At 37.9% G+C, this 23,582-nt stretch overlaps 1 protein-coding gene across 1 annotated transcript in view; it reads right to left on the bottom strand.

Moving 5' to 3' along the window:
- Window positions 1-23,582, bottom strand: part of lrrk2 (leucine-rich repeat kinase 2) — a 99,068-nt gene that overhangs the window by 5,536 nt on the left and 69,950 nt on the right. The window contains exons 30-50 of the mRNA XM_061924746.1: window positions 21,369-21,587; window positions 21,092-21,293; window positions 18,997-19,085; window positions 17,852-18,039; window positions 17,125-17,279; window positions 14,311-14,457; window positions 12,210-12,401; window positions 12,005-12,151; window positions 9,097-9,209; window positions 8,837-9,027; window positions 8,602-8,762; window positions 8,324-8,494; window positions 6,498-6,598; window positions 6,228-6,428; window positions 3,359-3,552; window positions 3,190-3,262; window positions 2,935-3,122; window positions 2,729-2,869; window positions 410-639; window positions 272-340; window positions 67-197 (exon numbers count right to left, since the gene is read on the bottom strand). Of these exons, the coding sequence (XP_061780730.1) occupies window positions 73-197; window positions 272-340; window positions 410-639; window positions 2,729-2,869; window positions 2,935-3,122; window positions 3,190-3,262; window positions 3,359-3,552; window positions 6,228-6,428; window positions 6,498-6,598; window positions 8,324-8,494; window positions 8,602-8,762; window positions 8,837-9,027; window positions 9,097-9,209; window positions 12,005-12,151; window positions 12,210-12,401; window positions 14,311-14,457; window positions 17,125-17,279; window positions 17,852-18,039; window positions 18,997-19,085; window positions 21,092-21,293; window positions 21,369-21,587 (3,297 nt within the window). The 3' untranslated portion in view covers window positions 67-72. The remainder of the gene's footprint in view (window positions 1-66; window positions 198-271; window positions 341-409; window positions 640-2,728; window positions 2,870-2,934; window positions 3,123-3,189; window positions 3,263-3,358; window positions 3,553-6,227; window positions 6,429-6,497; window positions 6,599-8,323; window positions 8,495-8,601; window positions 8,763-8,836; window positions 9,028-9,096; window positions 9,210-12,004; window positions 12,152-12,209; window positions 12,402-14,310; window positions 14,458-17,124; window positions 17,280-17,851; window positions 18,040-18,996; window positions 19,086-21,091; window positions 21,294-21,368; window positions 21,588-23,582) is intronic.

The raw sequence follows: 23,582 nt of genomic DNA, 5'->3' as shown, positions 1-23,582 counted from the left end.
CTAGTTAGGTTGTTGTGTATTAAAAGCAGCAGACTAGTTAGGTTGTGTGTTTTACAGGCAGCAAACCTGTGCTCAGTGGTTGTGTAGTTGTTGTGTCATTCTTGCAGAGATGTGTTGTCTTTTCTCGCAGTGTTTCTTCAGATCTTTCACTTGGGAGGACAGCGTGCTGCTCCACACCATCAGCACCGACTGGACGTCTAGGTGAGCAAAACAAGCGCACCCTTATTGAGGCGGCTGCAGAGAGCTAACTCACGTCAGCAATTAGCCTCACCACTCTCACTCCTGTCCTGCGGGACTCTTCTGCCCAGAACCAGGACCACGTCCTTCCAGTCCAGGGTTTCTGGCGAAGACACGTCAAGGTAAGAAAGAATGCGGACCCCAAAGGGGCGAAAGGTGGTGGCGGACACACCTATGAGGGCGGAGGCCATGCAGCGGATGGAGTCACAGCGCGGCGTGATGACCTGCAGCGTCTCGTGCTTGGACAGATCCAGGATCAGCAGGTGTCCCCCTCTCGTGCCCACCCACAGCGCTGCGGTGCCCTGCACCAGCAAGGACTTCACCCTGGCCCAGGGAGGACAACCCTCACGGGGGACGTCCCCCTCGCTGCCACGCCTCCTCCCTCCAGTGCTGGACTCATGTCTGCAGAGAGACACTCATATACGTCACCACATGTCTCTCTGGGGACATGATGACTGGTCAAAGTGACCAGAAATCAGAGCAGGACATCTCATTGCTTTTATTGTGGACGTTTATTTTAGCAGTGACTGTTTTGTGAGGGCGATTGTCCTCGTGGGGACATTTACTAGTCCAACACAAGAACTGTGAAGATGTTGTCAAAGATGCTCTGAAATCAGAGCAGAACTTTTAAATGCTATCTCAAGTAATTCCTGTCTTTTACGTTTAGCAGCGACTGTTGTGTAAAATTACATTCAAGCATGAGGACATTTGTCCTCGTAGGGACAATTTTGCTTCTCCAACACAAGAAATGTGAGAATGTTGTCGAAGATGCTCTGAAATCAGAGCAGAACTTTTAAATGCTATGCAAATTAATTTGTGTCTTTTAGTCTTGTAATGACTGTTGTGTTAAAATGACATTTAGCGTGAAGATATTTGTTTACTAGTCCAACACTAGTTTGTCAAAGATGCTTTGAAATCAGAGCAGAAATTTTAAATGCTATCTCAAGTAATTCCTGTCTTACGTTTAGCAGTGACTGTTGTGTTTAAATGACATTTAACATGAGGACATTTGTCCTCCCGGGGTTATGTTTACTAATCCAACATAACAAATGTGAAAATGCTGGCAAATATGTTCTGAAATCAGAGCAGAACTTTTAGATGCTATGTAATTAATTCCTGTCTTCTACATCTTGCAGTAACTTTTTGTGAAGACATTTGTGCTCGTGGGGACAATTTTGCTTTTCCAACACAAGAAATGTGAGAATGTTGTCAAAGATGCTCTGAAATCAGAGCAGGACTTTTAAATGCTATGTAAATTAATTTGTGTATTTTTAGTCTTGCAGTGACTGTTGTGTTAAAATGACATTTAGCATGATGACATTTGTCCTCGCGGGGACATGTTTACTAGTCCAACACAAGAAATGTGAGAATGTTGTCAAATATGCTTTGAAATCAGAGCAGAACTATTATATGCTGTATAATTAATTCCTGTCTTCTACATCTTGCAGTAAGAGTTTTGTGAAGACATTTGTACTCGTGGGGACAATTTTGCTTTTCCAACACAAGAAATGTGAGGATGTTGTCAAAGATGCTCTGAAATCAGAGCAGAACTTTTAAATGCTATGTAAATTAATGTGTGTCTTTTTAGTCTTGCAGTGACTGTTTTGTGAGGACATTTGTCCTCGCGGGGACATGATTACTAGTCCAACACAAGAAATGTGAGGATGTTGTCAAAGATGCTCTGAAATCAGAGCAGAACATTTAAATACTACCTACAGTATTCCGGTCTTTTACGTTTTGCAGAGAATGCTCTGTCAGGATGATTGCCCTTGTGGGGACATGTTCGCTTTTCCAACAAAAGAAATGTGAGGATGTTGTCAAAGATGCTCTGAAATCAGAGCAGAACTTTTAATGCTATGTAAATTAATTTGTGTCTTTTTAGTCTTGCGGTGACTGTTGTGTAAAATGACATTTAGCGTGAGAACATTTGTCCTCCCGGGGACATGTTTACTAGTCCAACACAAGAATGTTTTTAAAGATGCTCTGAAATCAGAGCAGAACTTCCAAATACTATCTACAGTATTCCTGTCTTTTACGTCTTGCAGTGACTGTTTTGTGAGGATGATTGTCCTCGTGGGGACATATTTGCTTTTCCAACACAAGAAATGTGAGGATGTTGTCAAAGATGCTCTGAAATCAGAGCACAACTTTTAAATACTATGTAAATTAATTTGTGTATTTTTAGTCTTGCAGTGACTGTAAAATGACATTTAGCGTGAGGACATTTGTCGTCCCAGGGACATGTTTACTAGTCCAACACAAGAATGTTTTTAAAGATGCTCTGAAATCAGAGCAGAATTTCTAAATACTATCTACAGTATTTCTGTCTTTCACGTCTTGCGGTGACTGTTTTGAAACATTGTAAAAAACATTATGCCAATCCCAAACCTTCCCAGAAAAAGTACTGGTTCGGGACGCGTGTGTCTTTTCCGACACTTTTAGGACAGAGTTGAATAAATGTCCATGAACTTTAGGAAGGACAAAAGAGTACCTAATCATTTGGGCGCAGTCAATGCAGTCCACCATCCTCTCAGTCCTCTTGTCCCAGACCTCCACGGTGGACATTCCAGCCTTGCTGAGGTAGACGTATTTGTCCACCACCATGCGGGACACACCTGCCTTGCTCTGATGCCTGCACAGCACACATGAGTCAGACGAGTTGGACGGTCAGGACGAGCGGCGAAGACTTGGATTTACCGTAAGATGGAGTCGGGTCTGGTGTCCAGGGTCTTGCCGACGTCATAGTCGGCCGTGAAGGACATGATTTTGGTCCCGCAGGCGGCCCAAATGCACCTGCTGTCCAGGGAGTAGGTGGACTGTCCCAGGCACATGACGGGCGTGTTGACGCTGCCCAATGTCAACACTTTGACCGGCTGTCCTTGGTCCTGTTGGAGGACAAAGACCACATTGGACTCTGGATGAAGAACCTCCTCTGGAGTTGCTCTTTCTCACCTTGAGTGCAGACTGGTCAAAAACTGAGAGCACGCCGTCTGCGGTCCCGACCAGAAGATAGTTCTGTCTTTGTCTGAGGACAACAAAGACACAAAGACCAATTGGACTTAAGGACAACAAGACCGAAGACTGAAGCAGACAGGGTTCTTGCTGTGTCAGGTGCACTTACAGGCGTGGGGGGTGCACGTGGAAGTAGAGCGAGGTGACGGCGTCACTGACACTCTGCAGGCGGTGCCAAGACGTCGCGTCTTCGGCGTTCATCGCCACCAGCGAGCCCGACTGCGTGCCGGCCAGCAGCCAATCACACGCCTCGCCGGGGATTCTGACGGTGACGAGACACAGGACGGGACTGTTGTCCACGTCCTTAGAAGAGGTACAGTAGTGCGCATGACTGTCTGTGACTTCGCCTTTTTGCAACATTACCATGCTAACAGTTGGCATACGTCACCTACCAAGTGATATAGCTCTTGAGGTGGACGGCGGGAAAATTGGCTAGGTAAGTTAGCAAGTTAATATTAGCATGCTAGCATATGTCACGTACCGCCACCTATCTTATATTTGTTGCAGTACCTGATGCAAATCTCCTCCTGACTACTTAAGCTCTCCAGTCCCTTCACTCGGCGCCAGTAGATTTCCCGATGATTCACCCTTCCAGTTGTGTGCATCTCCTCTGCTATGGCTCCACTCACGCTTCTCGCTCCCTGTGACTCAGTCCCAGCGTGGCTGTGCAGTGTTAACTGTCACCTCTCACACAATAAGTGTGCATCCTTCATTTTGTTTTGCTCACACCTTTTTGAGTGTTCTTTTTGGTATTATTCTTATATATATATTTTGCTCTGCGTTGGGGACCTAAGCCGTCGTGACAATGTAACTTTGTGGTGTACGGCACCAAAATTGGCTAAAAATGTTAACATATGTCAAGTACCAATATTATTATATGGGGGGAAAGGGTTGCAAAATTTGTTAAAAATACGTTAGCATGTTAATGTTAGCGTGCTAACAGCATACATCATGTACCAAGTAATATGACTGGGGGAGAGGGCTGCAACATTTGTTTCAAAAATGAAGTTAGCATGCTAATGTTAACATGCTAACAGCATATATCATGTACCAAGTTATATGACTGTGGAAAAGTGTCACAAAATTAGTTTTAAAAAAAATAGCATGCTAGATATGTTAAGTATCAAGTTATATGACTGGGGAAAGGGGTTGCAAAATTAGTAGAAAAAAGTTAGCTGGCTAATTTTAGCATGCTAACAGCACATGTCATGTACCAAGTTATATGACTGGGGAAAAGGGTTGCAAAATTAGTTTAAAAAAAAGTTAGCATGCTAATGTTAGCATGAAAACAGCACATGTGATGTACCAGGTTATATGACTGTAGGGAAAAGAGTTGAAAAATTATTTAAAAATACATTTTAAAAAAGCAAGTTATGCTAACAGCATGTGTCACATATCAAGTTTTATGACTAAGATGTCGGGCTGCAAAATTAGGTAAAACGTGTAAAAATAGCTTTAAAAAAAAGTTAGCATGATAATGTTAGCATGCTAACAGTTAGTATATGTCATGCACCAGGTTATATGATGTTGGGGAAAAAGGTTGGAAAATTAGTAAAAAAAAAAAAAGGGAAAAAAGTTAGCATTCTAACAGTTGGCATGTGTCACATACCAGGTTTTATGACTAAGGTGTAGGGCTGCAAAATTAGATTAAAGAAAGTGTAAAAATTGCTAAATAAATAAATAAATAAAAAAGTTAGCATGATAATGTTAGCATGCTAACGGTTAGCATGTGTCATGCACCAAGTTATATGACGTTGGGAAAAAGGGTTGCAAAATTAGTAAAAAAATAAAAATAAAAGTTAGCATTCTAACAGTTAGCATGTCTCACATACCAATGTTTATGACTAAGGTGTAGGGCTGCAAAATTAGATTTAAAAAGTGTAAAAATAGCAAAATAAATAAATAAATAAGTTAGCATGATAGTGTTAGCATGCTATCAGTTAGCATATGTCATGCACCAGGTTATATGACGTTTGGGAAAAAGGTTGCAAAATTAGTTTGAAAAAAATAAATAAATAAGCATTCTAAAAGTTAGCATGGGTCACATACCAAGTTTTATGACTAAGGTGTAGGGCTGCAAAATTACATTAAAAAAAGTGTAAAAATAGCTAAAAAAATAAATAAATAAAAAAGTTAGCATGATAATGTTAGCATGCTAACGGTTAGCATATGTCATGCACCAAGTTGTATAAAGTTGGGAAAAAGGGTTGCAAAATTAGTAAAAAAAAATAAAAATAAAAGTTAGTATTCTAACAGTTAGCATGTGTCACATACCAATTTTTATGTAGGGCTGCAAAATTAGATTAAAAAAGTGTAAAAATAGCTACAAAATAAATAAATAAGTTAGCATGGTAGTGTTAGCATGCTAACAGTTATCACATGTCATGCACCAAGTTATATGACGTTGGGGAAAAAGGTTGCAAAATTAGTTTAAAAAAAAAAAAGATAGCATTCTAATAGTTAGCATGTGTCACATACCAAGTTTTATGACTAAGGTGTAGGGCTGCAAAATTACATTAAAAAAGTGTAAAAATAGCTAAAAAATAAATAAATAAAAAAGTTAGCATGATAATGTTAGCATGCTAACGGTTAGCATATGTCATGCATCAGGTTATATGACGTTGGGGGAAAAGGTTGCAAAATTAGTTTTAAAAAAAAAAATAGCATTCAAACAGTTAGCATGTGTCACATACCAAGTTTTATGACTAAGGTGTAGGGCTGCAAAATTAGATTAAAAAAGTGTAAAAATAGCTAAAAAATAAATAAATAAAAAAGTTAGCATGATAATGTTAGCATGTTAACGGTTAACATATGTCATGCACTAAGTTATATGAAGTTGGGAAAAAGGGTTTCAAAATTAGTAAAAAAAAAGTTAGCAAGCTAACATTTAGGTAAAAAGTGTAAAAATATCTAGAAAAGTTAGCATGATAATGTTAGCATGCCCGTCGAGTCTGTGTGAGGCATGTGTCTGTGGTTACCTGCGTGGTGACCGTGTTAGAGTCCAGGTCCACAGTGGTGACACAGCCCGTCCTCTGGGTGCTGCTGCCCCCTCCCAGCCAGGCGGTCATGGCGTGATGGCCGAGAGTAGTCACGGTGAAGCAATCAGCGCTGACGGCAGTGGGAAGCAGCGTCTCCATCATCAGACACAACATGTCACCTGCAGTCAGCCTGTCAAACACCTGCCGGCACACCAAACCCAAACATGGAACATCTTCAACCTGCCAGCGAGTCCTCTGGAGGCTCCAAACCTGGGCGGACGTCGGCCGGTCCTGAGGGTTCGGTCTCAAGCAGTCCTTCATCAGAGCCTGGAAGCTGGGCCAAGGAGAAGATCCGTAGTGTTTCACTGGATCTAATCATCAAAGTCATTATCAGCTTCACAATCAGTATAGGACTTTTTCCACCGTATGCTAGCTTTTTTTAAAAACATATTTTGCTACTCGATAAATGCTAACACAATTTTCAGAGAGTAATATATTTTGGTACGTGACACATGTAACAGTTAACATTTTAGCACGCTAACATTATCATTCCAGCTTTTGTTTTTGCTAAATTACCTCAATGTCATATATGTTGGTATTTGAATAAAACGTATGGCCCAATTATTAGCCTTTTAATATTAGCATGCTAGCTGTTTTGCAAATTTTCGCACCTATAAGGAAACCTCAGCATCAAATATATTGTTACTTGGAAAATGATACCTGTTAGCATGCTAGCATTTTTTCAACACATTTTCAGGTACACATCACAGAGTAATATATGTTGCTACTTGATACATGCTAATGTTAGCATGCTAGCATTTTTTCCAACCCATTTTTCAGGTACACATCACAGAGTAATATATTTTGCTACTTGATACATGCTAATGTTAGCATGCTAGCATTTTTTCCAACACATTTTTCAGGTAGACATCACAGAGTAATATATTTTGCTACTTGATACAATGTAATGTTAGCATGCTAGCATTTTTTTCCAACACATTTTTCAGGTACACATCACAGAGTAATATATTTTGGTCCTTGATACATGCTAATGTTAGCATGCTAGCATTTTTTTCCAACACATTTTTCAGGTACACATCACAGAGTATTATATTTTGGTACGTGACACATGTAACAGTTAACATTTTAGCACGTTAACATTATCATGCTAGCTTTTTTTAGCTAAATAACCTCAATGCCATATATGTTGGTATTTTAATAAAACGTGTGGCCCAATTATTAGCCTTTTAATATTAGCATGCTAGCTGTTTTGCAAATCTTCGCACATATAAGGAAACCTCAGCGTCAAATATTTTGTTACTTGGAAAATGATACCTGTTAGCATGCTAGCATTTTTTCAACACATTTTTAGGTACACATCACAGAGTAAAATATTTTGCTACTTGATACATGCTAATGTTAGCATGTTATCATTTTTTCCAACACATTTTTCAGGTACACATCACAGAGTAATATATTTTGGTACTTGACACATGTAACAGTTAACATTTTAGCATGTTAACATTATCGTGCTAGCTCTTTTTAGCTAAATTACCTCAATGTCATATATTTTGGTATTTTAATAAAACGTGTGGCCCAATTATTAGCCTTTTAATATTAGCATGCTAGCTGTTTTGCAAATTTTCGCACATATAAGGAAACCTCAGCGTCAAATATATTGTTACTTGGAAAACGATACCTGTTAGCATGCTAGCTTTTTTTTTTCTTTCTGATTTTGTAGGTATATTATATTTTGGTACATGATGCATGCTAATGTATTTCAAACACATTTTCAGGTGCACACCTCAAAGTAATATATTTTGGTACTTTACGCATTTTACAGTTAGCCTTTTAGCATGCTAATATTAGCTTTTTAAGCTAATTTACCAGGTATATACACCTGACTGTTACATATGTTGGTGTTTCACTGGCTGTAAGCATGCTATTGTTAGCATGTTAGCATAGTACTGTAAAGATGCTAGCTTTTTTACCTAATTTTGCTCATATTTTCTGTTGCTTGACGCTATCTAACTGTTAGCGTTTGAGTTCACGAAATGTCAACCAAAATGGCATTTTCTAGCTCTTAAGCGCTTCACCTGGTAGTTTTCCCTGCACGGCCACCTCGTCGAACTCGCTGGGGAACTTCATGCCGTCTGAGATGCGCTCCCCGCCGGTCAACAGGTCGTAGAGAAGAAGTCCGAAGGAGAAGACGTCGGCTTGCTGGTTGTAGGTCACGTTACCTCTGGCCACCTCCGGTGCCCGGAAACCTGCACCGGCAGCAAGAACGTGGAATCGTACGAAAGGCGGAGCTTCCAAAGGTGATTTGCGCTCACGATGGCGCTAATAATACTAGCAGACATAAGTTCTGCTTCACCTGGCGTGCCCTCAGAACTGCGGACCCCCATGCCGCAGCAGTACTGAGCGATACCGTAGTCGGTGATCTTGGCGACGACCTCGGAGTCGGCCTTCAGGTTGAAGAGGAGAACGTTGTGAGGCTTCAGGTCGCGGTAGATGATCATGGCCGAATGAAGGTACCTGGTTGGCGAGAGTCGTTTTAGAGCCTTGGCGCCGCTACACCGCACCGGACCGGCCGGGGTTGCGCCGCGTACCTGAGGCCGTCGGCCACGTGCAGGGCGATCCTGTGCCGCAGCTTCCTGTTCAGGCTGCCCTGCCTCTGCTGGAAGAGCGAGTCCAGGGAGCCGCGCATGGCCAGCTCCATCACCAGGACGTGCGGCGCCGCGCCGGCCGCCAGCAGGCCCACCAGGCTGGGGTGGCGCAGGCGACCCAGAACCGCCAGCTCCTGGAAGGAGTGGAGGGGTGTGGCGTGTGAGATGTTACGGCGTCTGCCACGTGGTGGTGTAGCGTTTACCTGTCTGAGGAGCCGGTAGATGTGAAGTTCAGACGCGTGCTTGTTGAATAACTTGACAGCCACGTCCTCGTTCTTGTAGGTGCCTCGGTACACCGTCCCGAAGCCGCCATCGCCTGTTGGCGCAAACGCCCTTATTTGGTCTTGTTTTCTAAAACACCTGGACGACGTCACACTCACCAAATACAGTTCTTGGTCCAGCATGCACGCTTTAAAAAGTCATCTTTGGGAGTTTTTACCGTCAAATCCAAAGATTTTACTGTGAATGGAAAACTAGTACCACTTTTATTTTTTACAGCACTGTAAAAATAAGTCACATTTGAATAAAATCAGTAGAAAATCAGTAGAAAATCAGTGACCAAGCTGGCATTTAAGTAGCGTAAAAATAGCAGTGGTGTCGATTTTACATTCATAGTCCTTTTTTTTTAATCAAAAAGTCTAGTTTTTTACTGTAAAATCTGCCAATCTTATTGACTGGGTTGTAGAAAAAAAGTCAGATTTGAATAAAATCAGTAGAAAATCAGCGACCAAGCTGGCAGTTCAATAGCGTAAAAATAACAGTGGTACTGATTTTACATTCATAGTAAAAAAAAAATTTTAATCAAAAAATCTAGTTTTTTACTGTAAAATATGCTAATCTTATTAACAGGGTTGTAGAAAAAAAGTCAGATTTTACAGTAAAAAACTGGTAGCTCAGTGTACAGAATTTCAGTGTAAAATCTACCGTTTATACACAAATAACTGTAAATTGAAAATCAGTTCTACTTTTATTTTTATAGCAACTATTTAAAAAAAAGTCAATAGACTTAACGGTAAACAAAAAATGGAAGCTCAGTCGCTACAATTTTTAAGTATAAACTCTGGCAACTGAGCTGCCCGTTTTCTACTGTAAAGTTTGTGGTCATTACCACTTTTGTTTTTACAGCGGTGACTATTTTACAGTAAAATTCTGGCGACTGAGCCACCGTTTTTTTATTGTAAAACTTTTAGTCATTTTCACAGTGCATTTCTGTAAATAGAAAAACTCTACCACTTTTATTTTTACAGTAAAATTCCGGCAACTAAGCTGCCAATTTTTTAGAGAAAAATCTAATCACTTTTTATTTCTTACAGTTTTGTAAAACAAATTGTAAATTTGTCAAATAAAAATGGCACTTCAGTCTGCAGAATTTTATCAAAAAATGCACATTAGATTTTACACCAAATTAGTGTAAATTGAAAATTTGGTACAACTGTACATTTTACAATAAAATGTTGACGACTGAGTCGCTAGTTTTTATCTCTGGCTGTTTTTTTCTATGGTATTCATATTAATATGTTGCACGCTGGGTTTTTTTATTAATTAATACATGGTTTTAATATTGTTTTTTTGAAAAGGGAGGGGTGGACAGGTGCTGTTCCACTATAAAAACAATTTAAAAATTGTGAAAAAAAATCTGTGGATGCTCCATAATGTGAGGAATAAAATCAATTCAAAAATGAATATTTTGCAGTTAAAAATAAGCCACAAATTCTCGTGACTGAGCCGCCATTTTCTTATTGTACATTTTTGTTTGTCATTTTTACAATGCATTACAGTACATAGAAAAACTCTACCACTTTGATTTTTACAGTAAAATTCCGTCAACTAAGCTACCAATCTTTTGGTGTAAAATCTAATCACTTTTTTTTTTTTACAGTTTTGTAAAAAGAAATTGTAAATTTGACAAATAAAAAATAGATTTTACACCATATTAGTGTTAATTGAAAATTTGGTAGCACTGTAAATTTTACAGTAAAATTCTGGCGACTGAGCCGCTAGTTTTTATCTCTGGCTGTTTTTTTCTATGAAACTCATTTTAACATGTTGCACGCTGTTTTTTTTAATTAATTAATAAATTGTTTTAATATTGTTTTTTTGAAAGTGGACTATAACATTTTTTTAAAAATTGTGAAAAAAATCTGTGGATGCTCCATAATGTGAGGAATAAAATCAATTCAAAAATGAATATTTTGCAGTTAAAAATAAGCCACAAATTCTCGCGACTGAGCCGCCATTTTTTTATTGTAAATTTTTTTGTCATTTTTACAATGCATTACAGTAAATAGAAAAACTCTACCACTTTGATTTTTACAGTAAAATTCCGTCAACTAAGCTGCCAATTTTTTGGCGTAAAATCTAATCACTTTTTTTTTTTTTTACAGGTTTGTAAAAATAAATTGTAAATTTGACAAATAAAAAATAGATTTTACACCAAAATAGTGTAAATTAAAAATTTAGTTGCACTGTACATTTTACAGTACAATTCTGGCGACTGAGGCGCCGTTTTTTTATTGTAAAATTTGTTGTAATTTTTACAGTGCATTTCTGTAAATAGAAAAACTCTATCACTTTTATTTTTACAGTAAAATTCCGGCAAATAAGCTGCTGATTTTTTGGAGTAAAATCTAATGACTTTTTATTTTTTACAGTTTTGCAAAAACACATTGTAAATTTGACAAATACAAATGTCACTTCAGTCTGCAGAATTTTATCCAAAAATGTACATTAGATTTTACACCAAATTAGTGTAAATTGAAAATTTGGTACCACTGTACATTTTACAGTAAAATTTTTATCTATGGCTGTTTTTTTTTTTCATGGTACTCATTTTAATATGTTGTATGCTGTTTTTTAAATTAATTAATAAATTGTTTTGATATTGTTTTTTGGAAGGGGAGGGGTGGCAGGTGCTGTGAAGGAGTTTCCACTATAAAAAATTAAAACAATTGTGAAAAAAATCTGTGGATGCTCCATAATGCGAGGAATCAATCTAAAAAATAAATATTTTGCAGTAAAAAAAAAGTCACAAATTGTAGCGACCGAGCTGTCAGTTTTTTAACGTTGAAATCTCCTGGCATGTTGAGCAGTGTACTTCATGCAGCGACTCACCCAGGAGGTTTGTTTTGGAGAGGTCCACCTGCAGCTCGTCTGGGTCCAGGATGCTTCCAGGAGGCTGGTCGCTGAGCACCAGGTCCGGAGCGACCTGAGAGACGGGAATGGTGCAGCGAGGGTCCTCCGGGTTGACCAGCAGGAGATCTGGCGGAAGGAGAGGTGTGTAAGCGTGCGCGGCGACACCTGCTGTGGCGGGACACACCTTGGTCGGTGCAGGTGAGAAGGTCCTCCAGCAGCATCTTGCTCCACTCCTGGTCGTCCTCAAAGCTGTAGAGAGCCCATTTCTTCAGGAGAGCTTCTCCGCTGCCGTGCACGTCGGTGCTCAGCAGGCCCGGGAACCACTCCTCCAGCAGGGAGTCCACCTGGTCCACCACCTGACCCAGCAGGACCTGTCCTGTAGAGAGAGAAAAGGCTCGCATGGCAGCTGGGGGTGTCCAGATTCAAACCTCTTCTGACACAGTCATCATGTCAAAATGTCTATTGCAAATGTGAATATGAATTATTAAAGTATACACAATTACATCAAAAATATGAATATAATGATGAAAAAATGTACAGAAAATGTGATTATACAGGTGACATAATGCAAAAAAAATTGTAAATAAGTATACAAATGTTTAATAATGATAAAAAAATAAGGCAAGGATTTTTTTAAATGTCAATATAATAATAAAAAAATGTTATACAGAATGACAAATGTAAAAAGTATAGAAAATTTAAATAATAATTAAAATAAATATAAGACAAGGATTTTTTTTAAATATCAACATAATAATACAAATGTCTCTACAATATGACAAATGCAAAAAGTATAGAAAATGTAAATATAATGACGAAATAATAACAATTGGAAAATAATGATAATGTATAGGAAATGTAAATTATGAAAAACAAAAACACAACTTAAGATTGTTTTAAAATTTGGATAAAACATGTTATATTACCATTATGTGAAAATAACGATGAAACATGTATGTACAGTATGACATAATGTAAAATATATATGTAAAAAGTATAGACAGGTAAATCAATAATAATAACAAATAAATATACTGAATGGATGTTTAAAAAATGTGAATACAATTATGTATATACTGTACAGTATGACAAATAATTGAAAAATATATAGAACATATAAATTAATGATAATTTTTTTTTATTGTATATTTACAGTAGTTGTAAAAAATTATAGAATATTTAAATGATGAAAAACAAAAGTATAATATGTTTTTGTTTTTTTTATATGTGGATAATGATTAAAAAATATATTACCAGCAGGACAAATAATGTGAATACAATGATGAAAAATGTATGTCAAGTATGGCATACAATAAAAAAATTTAAAAAAAAAAGTAAAAACTATAGAAATGTAAATAATAATGATAAAAAATATATATACTATATGGATTTTTTTTTAATGTGAATATAATGATGACAAATGTGAAATGTACATAATGATGAAAATATACAACTTGGAAATCAATGATAGTTATTTAAAACATGTATACATACAGTAGCCGTGTAAAAACGGTTAAAAAAAATTATAGAAAATGTCAATGATGAAAAACAAAAATGTAATATGGATTTTTTTTTTAATGTGGATAATGCTGTGAAAATTATATTACCAGCATGGCAAATATGAACATCATTATTAAAAATATGTTAAAAGTATAGAAATGTAAATAGTAATGGAATATTATTTCATGTCTAGTAATCAAATATTATTTCATATCTAGTAATTAAATATTATTTAATGTCTAGAAATTGAATATTATTTAATGTCTAGTAAAGGAATATTATTTCATGTCTAGAAATGGAATATTATTTCATGTCTAGTAATTGAATATTATTTCATGTCTAGTAATGGAATATTATTTAATGTCTAGTAATTAAATATTATTTCATGTCTAGTAATGGAATATTATTTCATGTCTAGTAATGGAATATTATTTCATGTCTAGTAATCAAATATTACTTCATATCTAGTGATTAAATATTATTTAATGTCAAGAAATGGAATATTATTTAATGTCTAGTAAAGGAATATTATTTAATGTCTAGAAATGGAATATTATTTCATGTCTAGTAATCAAATATTATTTCATGTCTAGTAATTAAATATTATTTCATGTCTAGTGATGGAATATTATTTCATGTCTAATAATAGAATATTATTTCATGTCTAGTAATGGAATATTATTTCATGTCTAGTAATGGAATATTAGTTCATGTCTAGTAATGGAATATTAGTTCATGTCTGACAGAGTATTTTCCCATGTGGGAGAAGAAGTGATCCTCTTTACCTTTGCGTGAGGAGGGCACAGTGATCCTGACCACGCTGGAGGAGTCCTTCTGCTGGGCCCAAGACTCCACCAGGCAGTACGCCTCAGGTGACCAGCTCAGGTACACACCTTGACTCCAGCACAACCTTTCAGGCTGTGAAGGCTTTTCTGTCCAGCACACACAAACAACGTGATCAGATCAGGACCAGAGTCTGGTTTATTGGCCAGCTTGGTTGAACACACAAGGACTTGGTGGACTCTTTGTTCAATGGAAACAATAAATACTCACAATTAAATCAAAGGTAAACAAGTAATGAAATAGTTCATATGTGCAAGGTGAATAGAGCAAAAGGATGACGAAGTGAGCACGAGTTTGTACATACTGTGAATTCCAGACTATAAGCTACTATATTTTTTTATAAAACGGTGCATCTATCTTTATGGATTTTTCTTTGCTGACGGCCACAAAGCAAATATTTTTTATGAAACACACGCAAAGACCCTTAAATGCGAATTCCTGCTGTTTACAGCTTTGAACCGGAAGTAAAAGTGCCGTTCGGTCTTCCAAACCTTCCATAGCGTTTCTACTCGTATGGATTCTTCATTCATGCCTCCAAGCAACATTTGTAAGTTTTACAATATAACTAAACCAATTCTTACTTCCTCGACCAGGGGCAGGGAACCTATGGCTCAAATCTTAGCTGACGTTGCTTAACACGATAAGTAATGAATAATTCCGCTGGTAATCACGGTGTTAAAAATAAAGTTCAAAATATAAAACATTTTCATGCATTTTAATCCATCCATCCGTTTCTACCGCACCTGTTCAAGAAATCGCATTAATGGTAAAAAGTATTTTATTTATTATTGGTCAGCTTCAGAGTAACAATGTTATTAAAAAGAATAAGATACTTATTATACTCTAAAAATGTTGGTCTTTACTTAAAAATGGACGCATTTAGTTGTTGTCAAACTAATTGTATCTAAGTTATCACAAAACTTTGTGTTTCCACGAGTTCCCGGCGAGCAGACAAAAGCTGCCTTTGATCTGACCAAGCAGAAGGCTTGTAAAACTCTACTGTGTAGGATGGGAAGCGACATGAAGGTGTCGGTTTCTTTGATCTATTGTAATCCACAGGAAGATTTTGTCTTGACCCGCTCGGGATCTACAAAGCGGAGAGGAAGCAGGACCTGACGCAAGCTCCAGGCATCTTTTCTTTGAACTGTTTTGTGACCAAGGGCGACGGCTGTTTACGACCCCCTCCCCTTAGAAACAGCTGTTGCCATGTAATCAGGGAAAGTCCAAATAAAAGAGGAGGCGTAGAATTCTCTTGTCAGAGCGTGGGACAACACTGTACAAGGGTACAGGTCTACGCGTTTCTCCTCATTGAGCTAAATTGAATCCTGTCTCTGTTTAATTCCTTGCTTCTTGTCTGTTTAATAGATGTCATCAGTGTTTGAACATGGCAGTTGTATTCAGTGTTAAAAATATTATATGGCTCTCACGGAAATACATTTTAAAATATTTGGCTTCCATGGCTCTCTCTGCAAAAAAGGTTTCCGACCCCTGCCCTAGACCGTCAGTAGGAGTGGTTTCATGCATATCTGTACATGCTATCGTAATGACGCTTTTGTTGTTAGCATTAGCTAATATACTGACACGTTTACAAATGTCTGTGTTAGCATTATTAACTTACAATAACATTCTTTTTGTATTGTTTCACTTTCACAAATTCCTCAGTGAATTCACCAAAATCGTCACTGTGGAGTTATTGAAGAGATAGCTTCCGCAGCTAGTGGGTCCATGACGGTGACCTCTGTTTTGTTTGATCATCCGTTTCACTGCCCTGTTGCAGACACCGTTTGGAAAGAATTGATGTATGTAAATAAATATTTACAAAATAACTAGGGATGTCCGATAATGGCTTTTTGCCGATGTCCGATATTCTAATATTGTCCAACTCTTTAATTACCAATACCGATATCAACCGATACCGATATCAACCGATATATGCAGTCGTGGAATTAGCACATCATTATGCCTAATTTGGACAACCAGGTATGGTGAAGATAAGGTACTTTAAAAAAAATAATAATAATAAGATAAATAAATTAAAAACATTTTCTTGAATAAAAAAGAAAGTAAACCAATATAAAAACAGTTACACAGAAACTAGTAATTAATGAAAATTAGTAAAATTAACTGTTATAGGTAAGTATTAGTATTTAGTAATTAGTATTACTATTAGTGGACCAGCAGCACTCACAATCATGTGTGCTTACGGACTGTATCCCTTGCAGACTGTATTGATATATATCGATATATAATGTAGGAACCAGAATATTAATAACAGAAAGAAACAACCCTTTTGTGTGAATGAGTGTGAATGAGTGTAAATGGGGGAGCGAGGTTTTTTGGGTTAGTGCACTAATTGTAAGTGTATCTTGTGTTTTTTATGTTGATTTAAAAAAAAAAAAAAAACGATACCGATAAAAAAAACGATACCGATAATTTCCGATATTACGCCGATATTATCGGACGTCCCTAAAAAGAACTCATTTCACAACGCATATATCTGCAGCTAATATACGGAAAACTATTTTTTTCCTCTAAAATTTAGTGGGTGTGGCTCATACTGTATACCGGTGTGCTCTACAGTCCGGTATTTATTTCCCAGCAGCCAGAGTGATAGCCCGGGGGGAAGAAACCGGTCTTATGACGGCGTGTTTTGGCGCACAGTCATAGATTGGTGGAAGGTTTAGGTGGGACACGTGTGTGTGTGTGTGTGTGTGCGTGCGTGCGTGCGTGCGTGCGTGCGTGCGTGTGTGTGTCACCTCTTCCATGGAGCATGTAGGCGGAGACTGCCAGCAAGCGGCAGATTTGGCGTGGCCAGTAATCCACGGGGAAATAAGGCATCTCGTAAAGACGCACGATCACCTCCGACTTCTCGCAGTGCGGCAGAACAATGTGTGGTTTGTGCTTCGGCAAACTGCACAAACAGCAGGACAAGAAGTCAAAGCAGGACATTGCAGTATTTTCTAGAATAACAATGGTACTGTTTTTCAATCTACTGTAGTTCGGTTATTTTTGCAGAAAAATCCTGCAAATGCTGTACTAACGTGCATCGATTTAGGTAAAATCCAACGGTGCGATATTTCAGTACCTTTGTTGCACGTGACGTCACGTCCGGTGGCTCACGGAAACAGCCACTCGAGCAGCACTGAGAGCGGACTAGGCCGAACTCCCTCTAAGCAATGTTGCAGTTTTCAACACCGACAAAGCAAGTAAGATCGGTCAAAAACGCTCCAACATAAAGTAAGGCTCCACTCTGTCAAAACGCGCTAGCTTGATGCTAATTTACATTGGATTTGCCATAGACAGGCTACAATTAGCATTAGCCATTTTACATGGCGATTTCGACACTTCCAAATTTGGTGAAATAACATTTTATTATCAAACAATTAACATTTATTAACAACAAAAGTATCGAAAATTGGTACCGATGAGTAGTGGTATCCCTACTGTAAAATCTACTGACTTTATCTGATCAGATGTTGGTACCTGCTGGGAAGGAGTAGCTGGTGGTCGCCACACGGCAGAGCGATTTGAAACTTCTCCAGCAGCTTGAAGTATTGTGTCATGTGACTGGCGGGAAAACGTCGGGTCTCCGACAGAACTCTTTCCAGCGCAGAGCGCTCGGCGACGCCTTGAGGTTGCTCCCGGGAGCCAGGGGCATTCTGGGTAACTTTCTGCAAAGGATAGTATGACTTTTGTCAAAGAAAGTTTGAATTAAAGCTGACATTAGATCATTGTTTTCTTTCTTTTTTTGGTGTAAAACACTTTTTGTTTCCACTTGCCTGTGTATGGAAGTGCTTTATTCATAAAGTTTAATTGATGTCTTTGTGAGGAATCAGGTAATAAAGAATAATCATGGTAAAATATAAAATTTGGAAAATAATAATGATTTTTTTTTTTAATCATTATTATTTACATTTCAATACTTTTACAATATTTTTTTCCATCAATATTTTCACATTATTTGTCATGCTGTATATTTAAAAATGTTCATCATTATCCACATCTAAAAATAATTCCATAATTTATTTATCATCATTTTGTATACATTTTTTTAACCATTTTTACAATATTTTTTCATTATTGTTTATATGTTATTTGCCATGCTGTATATATGATTTATTTTTATTTTTATTATCCATCTATCCATCCATTTTCTACCGCTTGTCCAGCCACATTTTTTGAATCCATATTTTATATTTCATCATTTACATTTTTATACATTTTTAAGCCTTTTTACACTAGCATAGATATGCGAGCTGCATGCTAACATTACATTTTAACATAATTCTTTTTTGATTAGCAAACTAATAAAGCTAAAAAAATGTATGTACCGGTATACAGTATTAGTGTAAACATGCTTAAAAATGTATAGAAAAAGTAAATAATGAAAAATACAATATAGAATTAATTTTAAAAATATGGATAATAATGAAAAAATGTATATATGTATGAAAAATAATAAATGTAAAATATATATGCATTAGAAAGGATTGTAAAAAGAGAATATGTATGAAACGTAGAACAGTAATGTCAATAACAATGTGAATATTGATGAAAAATGTCTCTGCAGTACAAGAATAGAAAGTAAATAATTCCTTATTTCAATCAGGTAGCATCGAGTTTCAAACCTGCGAGAGGACGTTGCACAGCCACTGTGGGTGGATGAAGTAGAGCTGCTGGAGCTGCAGGGTGGGATCGTCAAAGTGCAACAACACCCCTGCAGGCACAAGAAATAATCATTCCCAAATTGATGTTTTGATTACGTTATATTTTTATAACATCATGCTCGTTCGGCAACACTTGCATAAACACGTGAGCTACATGCTAACATTACATTTTAAAATTATTTTTGGTTAGCAAACTAGCGTAGGTACAAGAGCTAACAGCTAACATTACATTTTAATATCATTCTATGTTAGCAAACTGGCATAGCTATGAGAGCTACATGCTAACAGTACATTTTAACACCATTCTAGCAACACTAGCCTAGATATGTGAGCTACATGTTAACATTACATTTTAACACAATTTTAGGTTAGCATCACTAGCATAGCTATGTGGGCTACATGCTAACATTACATTTTAATATCCTTCTAGGTTAGCAACTCTAACCTAGGTATGTGAGCTACATGCTAAAATTACATTTCAACACAATTCTAGGTTAGCATCAGTAGCATAGCTAGATAAGTTGCATGCTAACATTATATTTTAACATCACTCCATATTAGCAAACTAGCATAGATATTTGACCTACCTAACATTACATTTTAACATTATTCTAGGTTAGCAACACTAGTCTATATATGGGAGCTACATGCTAACAATAAATGTTAACACAATTCTAGGTTTTCATCACAAACCTAGATTTGTGAGCTACATACTAACATTACATTTTAACATCATTGTCAGTTAGCAAATTAGCACAGCGATGAGAGCTACATGCTAACATTAAATTTCAACATCATGCTAGGTTAGCATCACTAGCATAGCTATGTTAGCTACATGCTAACATTACATTTTAACATCATTGGTGGTTAGCAAGTTAGCATAGCAATGAGAGCTACATGCTAACATTGCATTTTAACATCATTTTATGTCAGCAAACTAGCATAGATATGTGAGTTACATGCTAACATTACATTTTAACATCATTTTATGTTAGCAAACCAGCATAGCTATGTGAGCTACATGCTTACATTACATTTTAACATGATTCTAGGTTAGAAATCCAGCATAGCTATGAGCGCAACATGCTACGATTACATTTTAACATAATTATAGATTAGCAACACTAGCCTAGATGTATGAGTTTGATGCTAACATTACATTTGAACATCATTCTAGGTTAGCGTCACTAGCATAGCTATGAGAGCAACATGCTAACATTACATTTTAACATCATGCTAAGTTAGCATCACTAGCATAGATATGTGAGCTACATGCTAACATTACATTTTAACATCAGTTTATGTTAGCAAATTAGCATATATACGTGAGTTACATGCTAACATTACATTTTAACAACATTTTATGTTAGCAAACCAGCATATCTGTGTGAGCTACATGCTAACATTGCATTTTAACATCACATTAGGTTAGCATCACTAGCATAGATATGTGAGCTACATGCTAACATTACATTTTAACATCATTCTTGGTTAGCAAATTAACATAGCTACGTGAGCTTCATGCTAACATTACATTTTAACATCATTTTTGGTTAGCAAACAAGCATAGCTATGTGAGCTACATGCTAACATTATACTTTAACATAATTCCAAATTAGAATATTTTATTGTATCTACAGTTTATCAAACTGCTGGTATTGTGAATGCTAATAAATTACCCGTATATTCATTTAGGTTGTGTCAGAAATGACCGCCACAGTGGTACTTTGTTTTTTGTTGGTGATTCATCTTAAAAGGTCAGACAAAAAAACTAATTCCACAGAAAAACAGCACCATTTTTCCCGTAAGAAATATTGTAAATCCAAATAATCTTCTCCAGTCACCCAAAAGATGACCCCAAAACACATTTTATAGAGAATAATAATAGTTTTACAGCGCAGTGGCAGTAGACATGAATTCAATTTAATCACTCGCACTCGCAACTTTCTTTGGCCCCATGGTGGATTGTTTTGGGCGTACGATGGTTTATGACATTTTTCATCAAAAAGCGAACGGTAAGTAAACCGAGGTAGCGCTGTCACTCGCGTGTACTGACCGGCTTCGCTGAGGAAGCGGATGGCGTGGGGGAGCTCCGCCTCCTCCAGCGGCAGCTGACTCTCCTGGATCAGCATCAGCAGCTCCTGCTGCCTGAGGACGGGGAACTCGGGAGAAACTCGGGTCCTCTCCTGGAGAAGCCTCCGCTCCAGCTCAACGTAGCTGTCTGGCACCAGCTGGCCCATCACAGGCTGACCCTGGATCTGTGGCGCGGAGACACGGTGAGACGTGGGGGTTGAAAAACGGGGGGGGGGGGGGGGGGGGGGGGGGCGACGTACCTTAAAGCCGGCGACCTCCTTGGCGATGGCCTTGCGCAGCCTTCCCATGGCGTCCGAGTCCTCGCAGGCCGAGACCGTGTGGTAGTCCTGGATGGTGGGGAAGCCCTGCTGGGACAGCAGCTCCTTTCGGATCTTGCCGAGACAAGCCTGGAAGGACGAATCCTGGACCAGGTCCAAGTGAGTTCCCACCAAGATGACCGGGGAGAGCGGGGCAGCGGCCTGAAGACCAAGAAACACTTCCTGTGTCAACTTGTCCCAATCGGTTTTTGGTCCAGTTTTATAGTTTTTATGTTATCAATGTCTCATGGGGCTGGTTATGAATCGCATGTCACTGTCCGGGCGCGCGTCAGTGCGCATTCATCTGTGCGCTGCACCGAGCCCCAGACCAGCCGCAGCGAACAGCTGCAATCAATCTACGGCAATCTGCCCAAATGGAGCTGATGATCAGACCTGCCTTCAAAAGCCTGCACAACCAGCCATCCCTCGCCGGAATATAACCTTCTGTTGATGTCCCGTAAGCGATCATCGTGCTTTATGCAATCTTGCTCTCTCTCTCTGTGTTTTTCTTCCCCGTCATTTTTGATTTGTCTCATGTCCTCTCTGTCGATCCTACTGCAGACCTCCGTTCCCGCGTTGACGTTGCTTTGTGTCTCGTCATTCCTTGTCCCCCCCCCCGTTTCCCTGACTGCCTCTTGGATCTCGACCCCCTCTCGTATGGACACGGACCTCCTACGCCTCGCCATTCGTCCTGACCATCTGCCTGCCCCACCGACTGCCTTCATGCCTTGTTCCTCCTCTCGAGTCAACACTTCTGGTAAACACTCAGCAATTAATTCCTACACATAGTCTTACACCATACACACTCTTGGATTTTGTCACACACCATTCTCTAGTTAATTTATTAGTATTGTTCATTATTTATTATATTGTTTATATATACATACAGTATAATAAATACATATATAAATATTGCCCCCTTGTGGTTCTGTGCTGTCACAACTCCCTCTTCCATCCATAACATTGCACACCATTAGTAACATAAAAACTACTGTAGATGGACAAAAACTGTGCAGCACAAATGTTTGAGACAAGTCTGGGAGTTTTTGACAAGCTGGGGGGCGGGGGGATTAGGAATAATAACACGTTAATTACACGTTAATAACATAAAAACCATAAAACGTTAATAACATACCGTACAAACTATAATAAATGGACAAAATTCATTGCAACACAAACGTAGCACAAACGTTTGGGGCAAGTTTTGTGAGATTTTGACAAGGTGAGCGGGGCGTTATGAATAATAACACGTTAATTACACATTAATTACATAAAAACCGTAAAACGTTAATAACATACCGTACAAACTATAATAGTTGGACAAAAAAAATTGCAACACAAACGTAGCACAAACGTTTGGGACAAGTGTGTGTGTGTGTGTGTGTGCGTGTGTGTGTGTGTGTGTGTGTGTGTGTGTGTGTGTGTGTGTGTGCGTGGTGGTGGGGGGGTTGTGAAAAATAACACGTTAATTACACGTTGATAACATAAAAAACATAAAACGTTAATTACAAACCATACAAAATATAATAGATGGACAAAAAAAATTGCAACACAAACGTAGCACAAACGATTGAGACAAGTTTAGGGATATTTTGACAACGTGGTGGTGGTGGGGTGGGGGGGGTGATTGGTTGTGTATAATAACACGTTAATTACACGTTAATAACTTCAAAAACATAAAACGTTAACATATCGTACAAACTATATTAGTTGGACCAAATAAATTACAACACAACCGTAGCACAAACGTTTGGGAAAAGTCTGGGTGTTTTTGACAAGGTGGGATGGGGGGGGGGGGGGACAGGTTGTAAATAATAACACGTTAATTACACATTAATAACATAAAAAAACATAAAACGTTAATAACATAAAAAACTAACGTAAATAACATAAAAACCATAAAACGTTAACATACCATACAAACTATAATAGTTGGACAAAAAAAAAAAAGTTGCACAACCGTTTGGGACAAGTTTAGGGAGATTTTGACAAGGTGGGGTGGGGGGTTATGAATAATAACACGTTAATTACACGTTAACATAAAAACCATAAAACGTTAACACACCGTACAAAATATAATAGTTGATCAAAAAAAATTGCAACACAATCGTAGCACAAAAATTTTGTGAGATTTTGACAAGGTAGGCAGGGGGTGGG

This window comes from Nerophis lumbriciformis, linkage group LG29, assembly GCF_033978685.3.
Source record: "Nerophis lumbriciformis linkage group LG29, RoL_Nlum_v2.1, whole genome shotgun sequence".
NCBI lineage: Eukaryota > Metazoa > Chordata > Actinopteri > Syngnathiformes > Syngnathidae > Nerophis > Nerophis lumbriciformis.
This window is presented reverse-complemented; position numbering and strand designations above follow the sequence as displayed.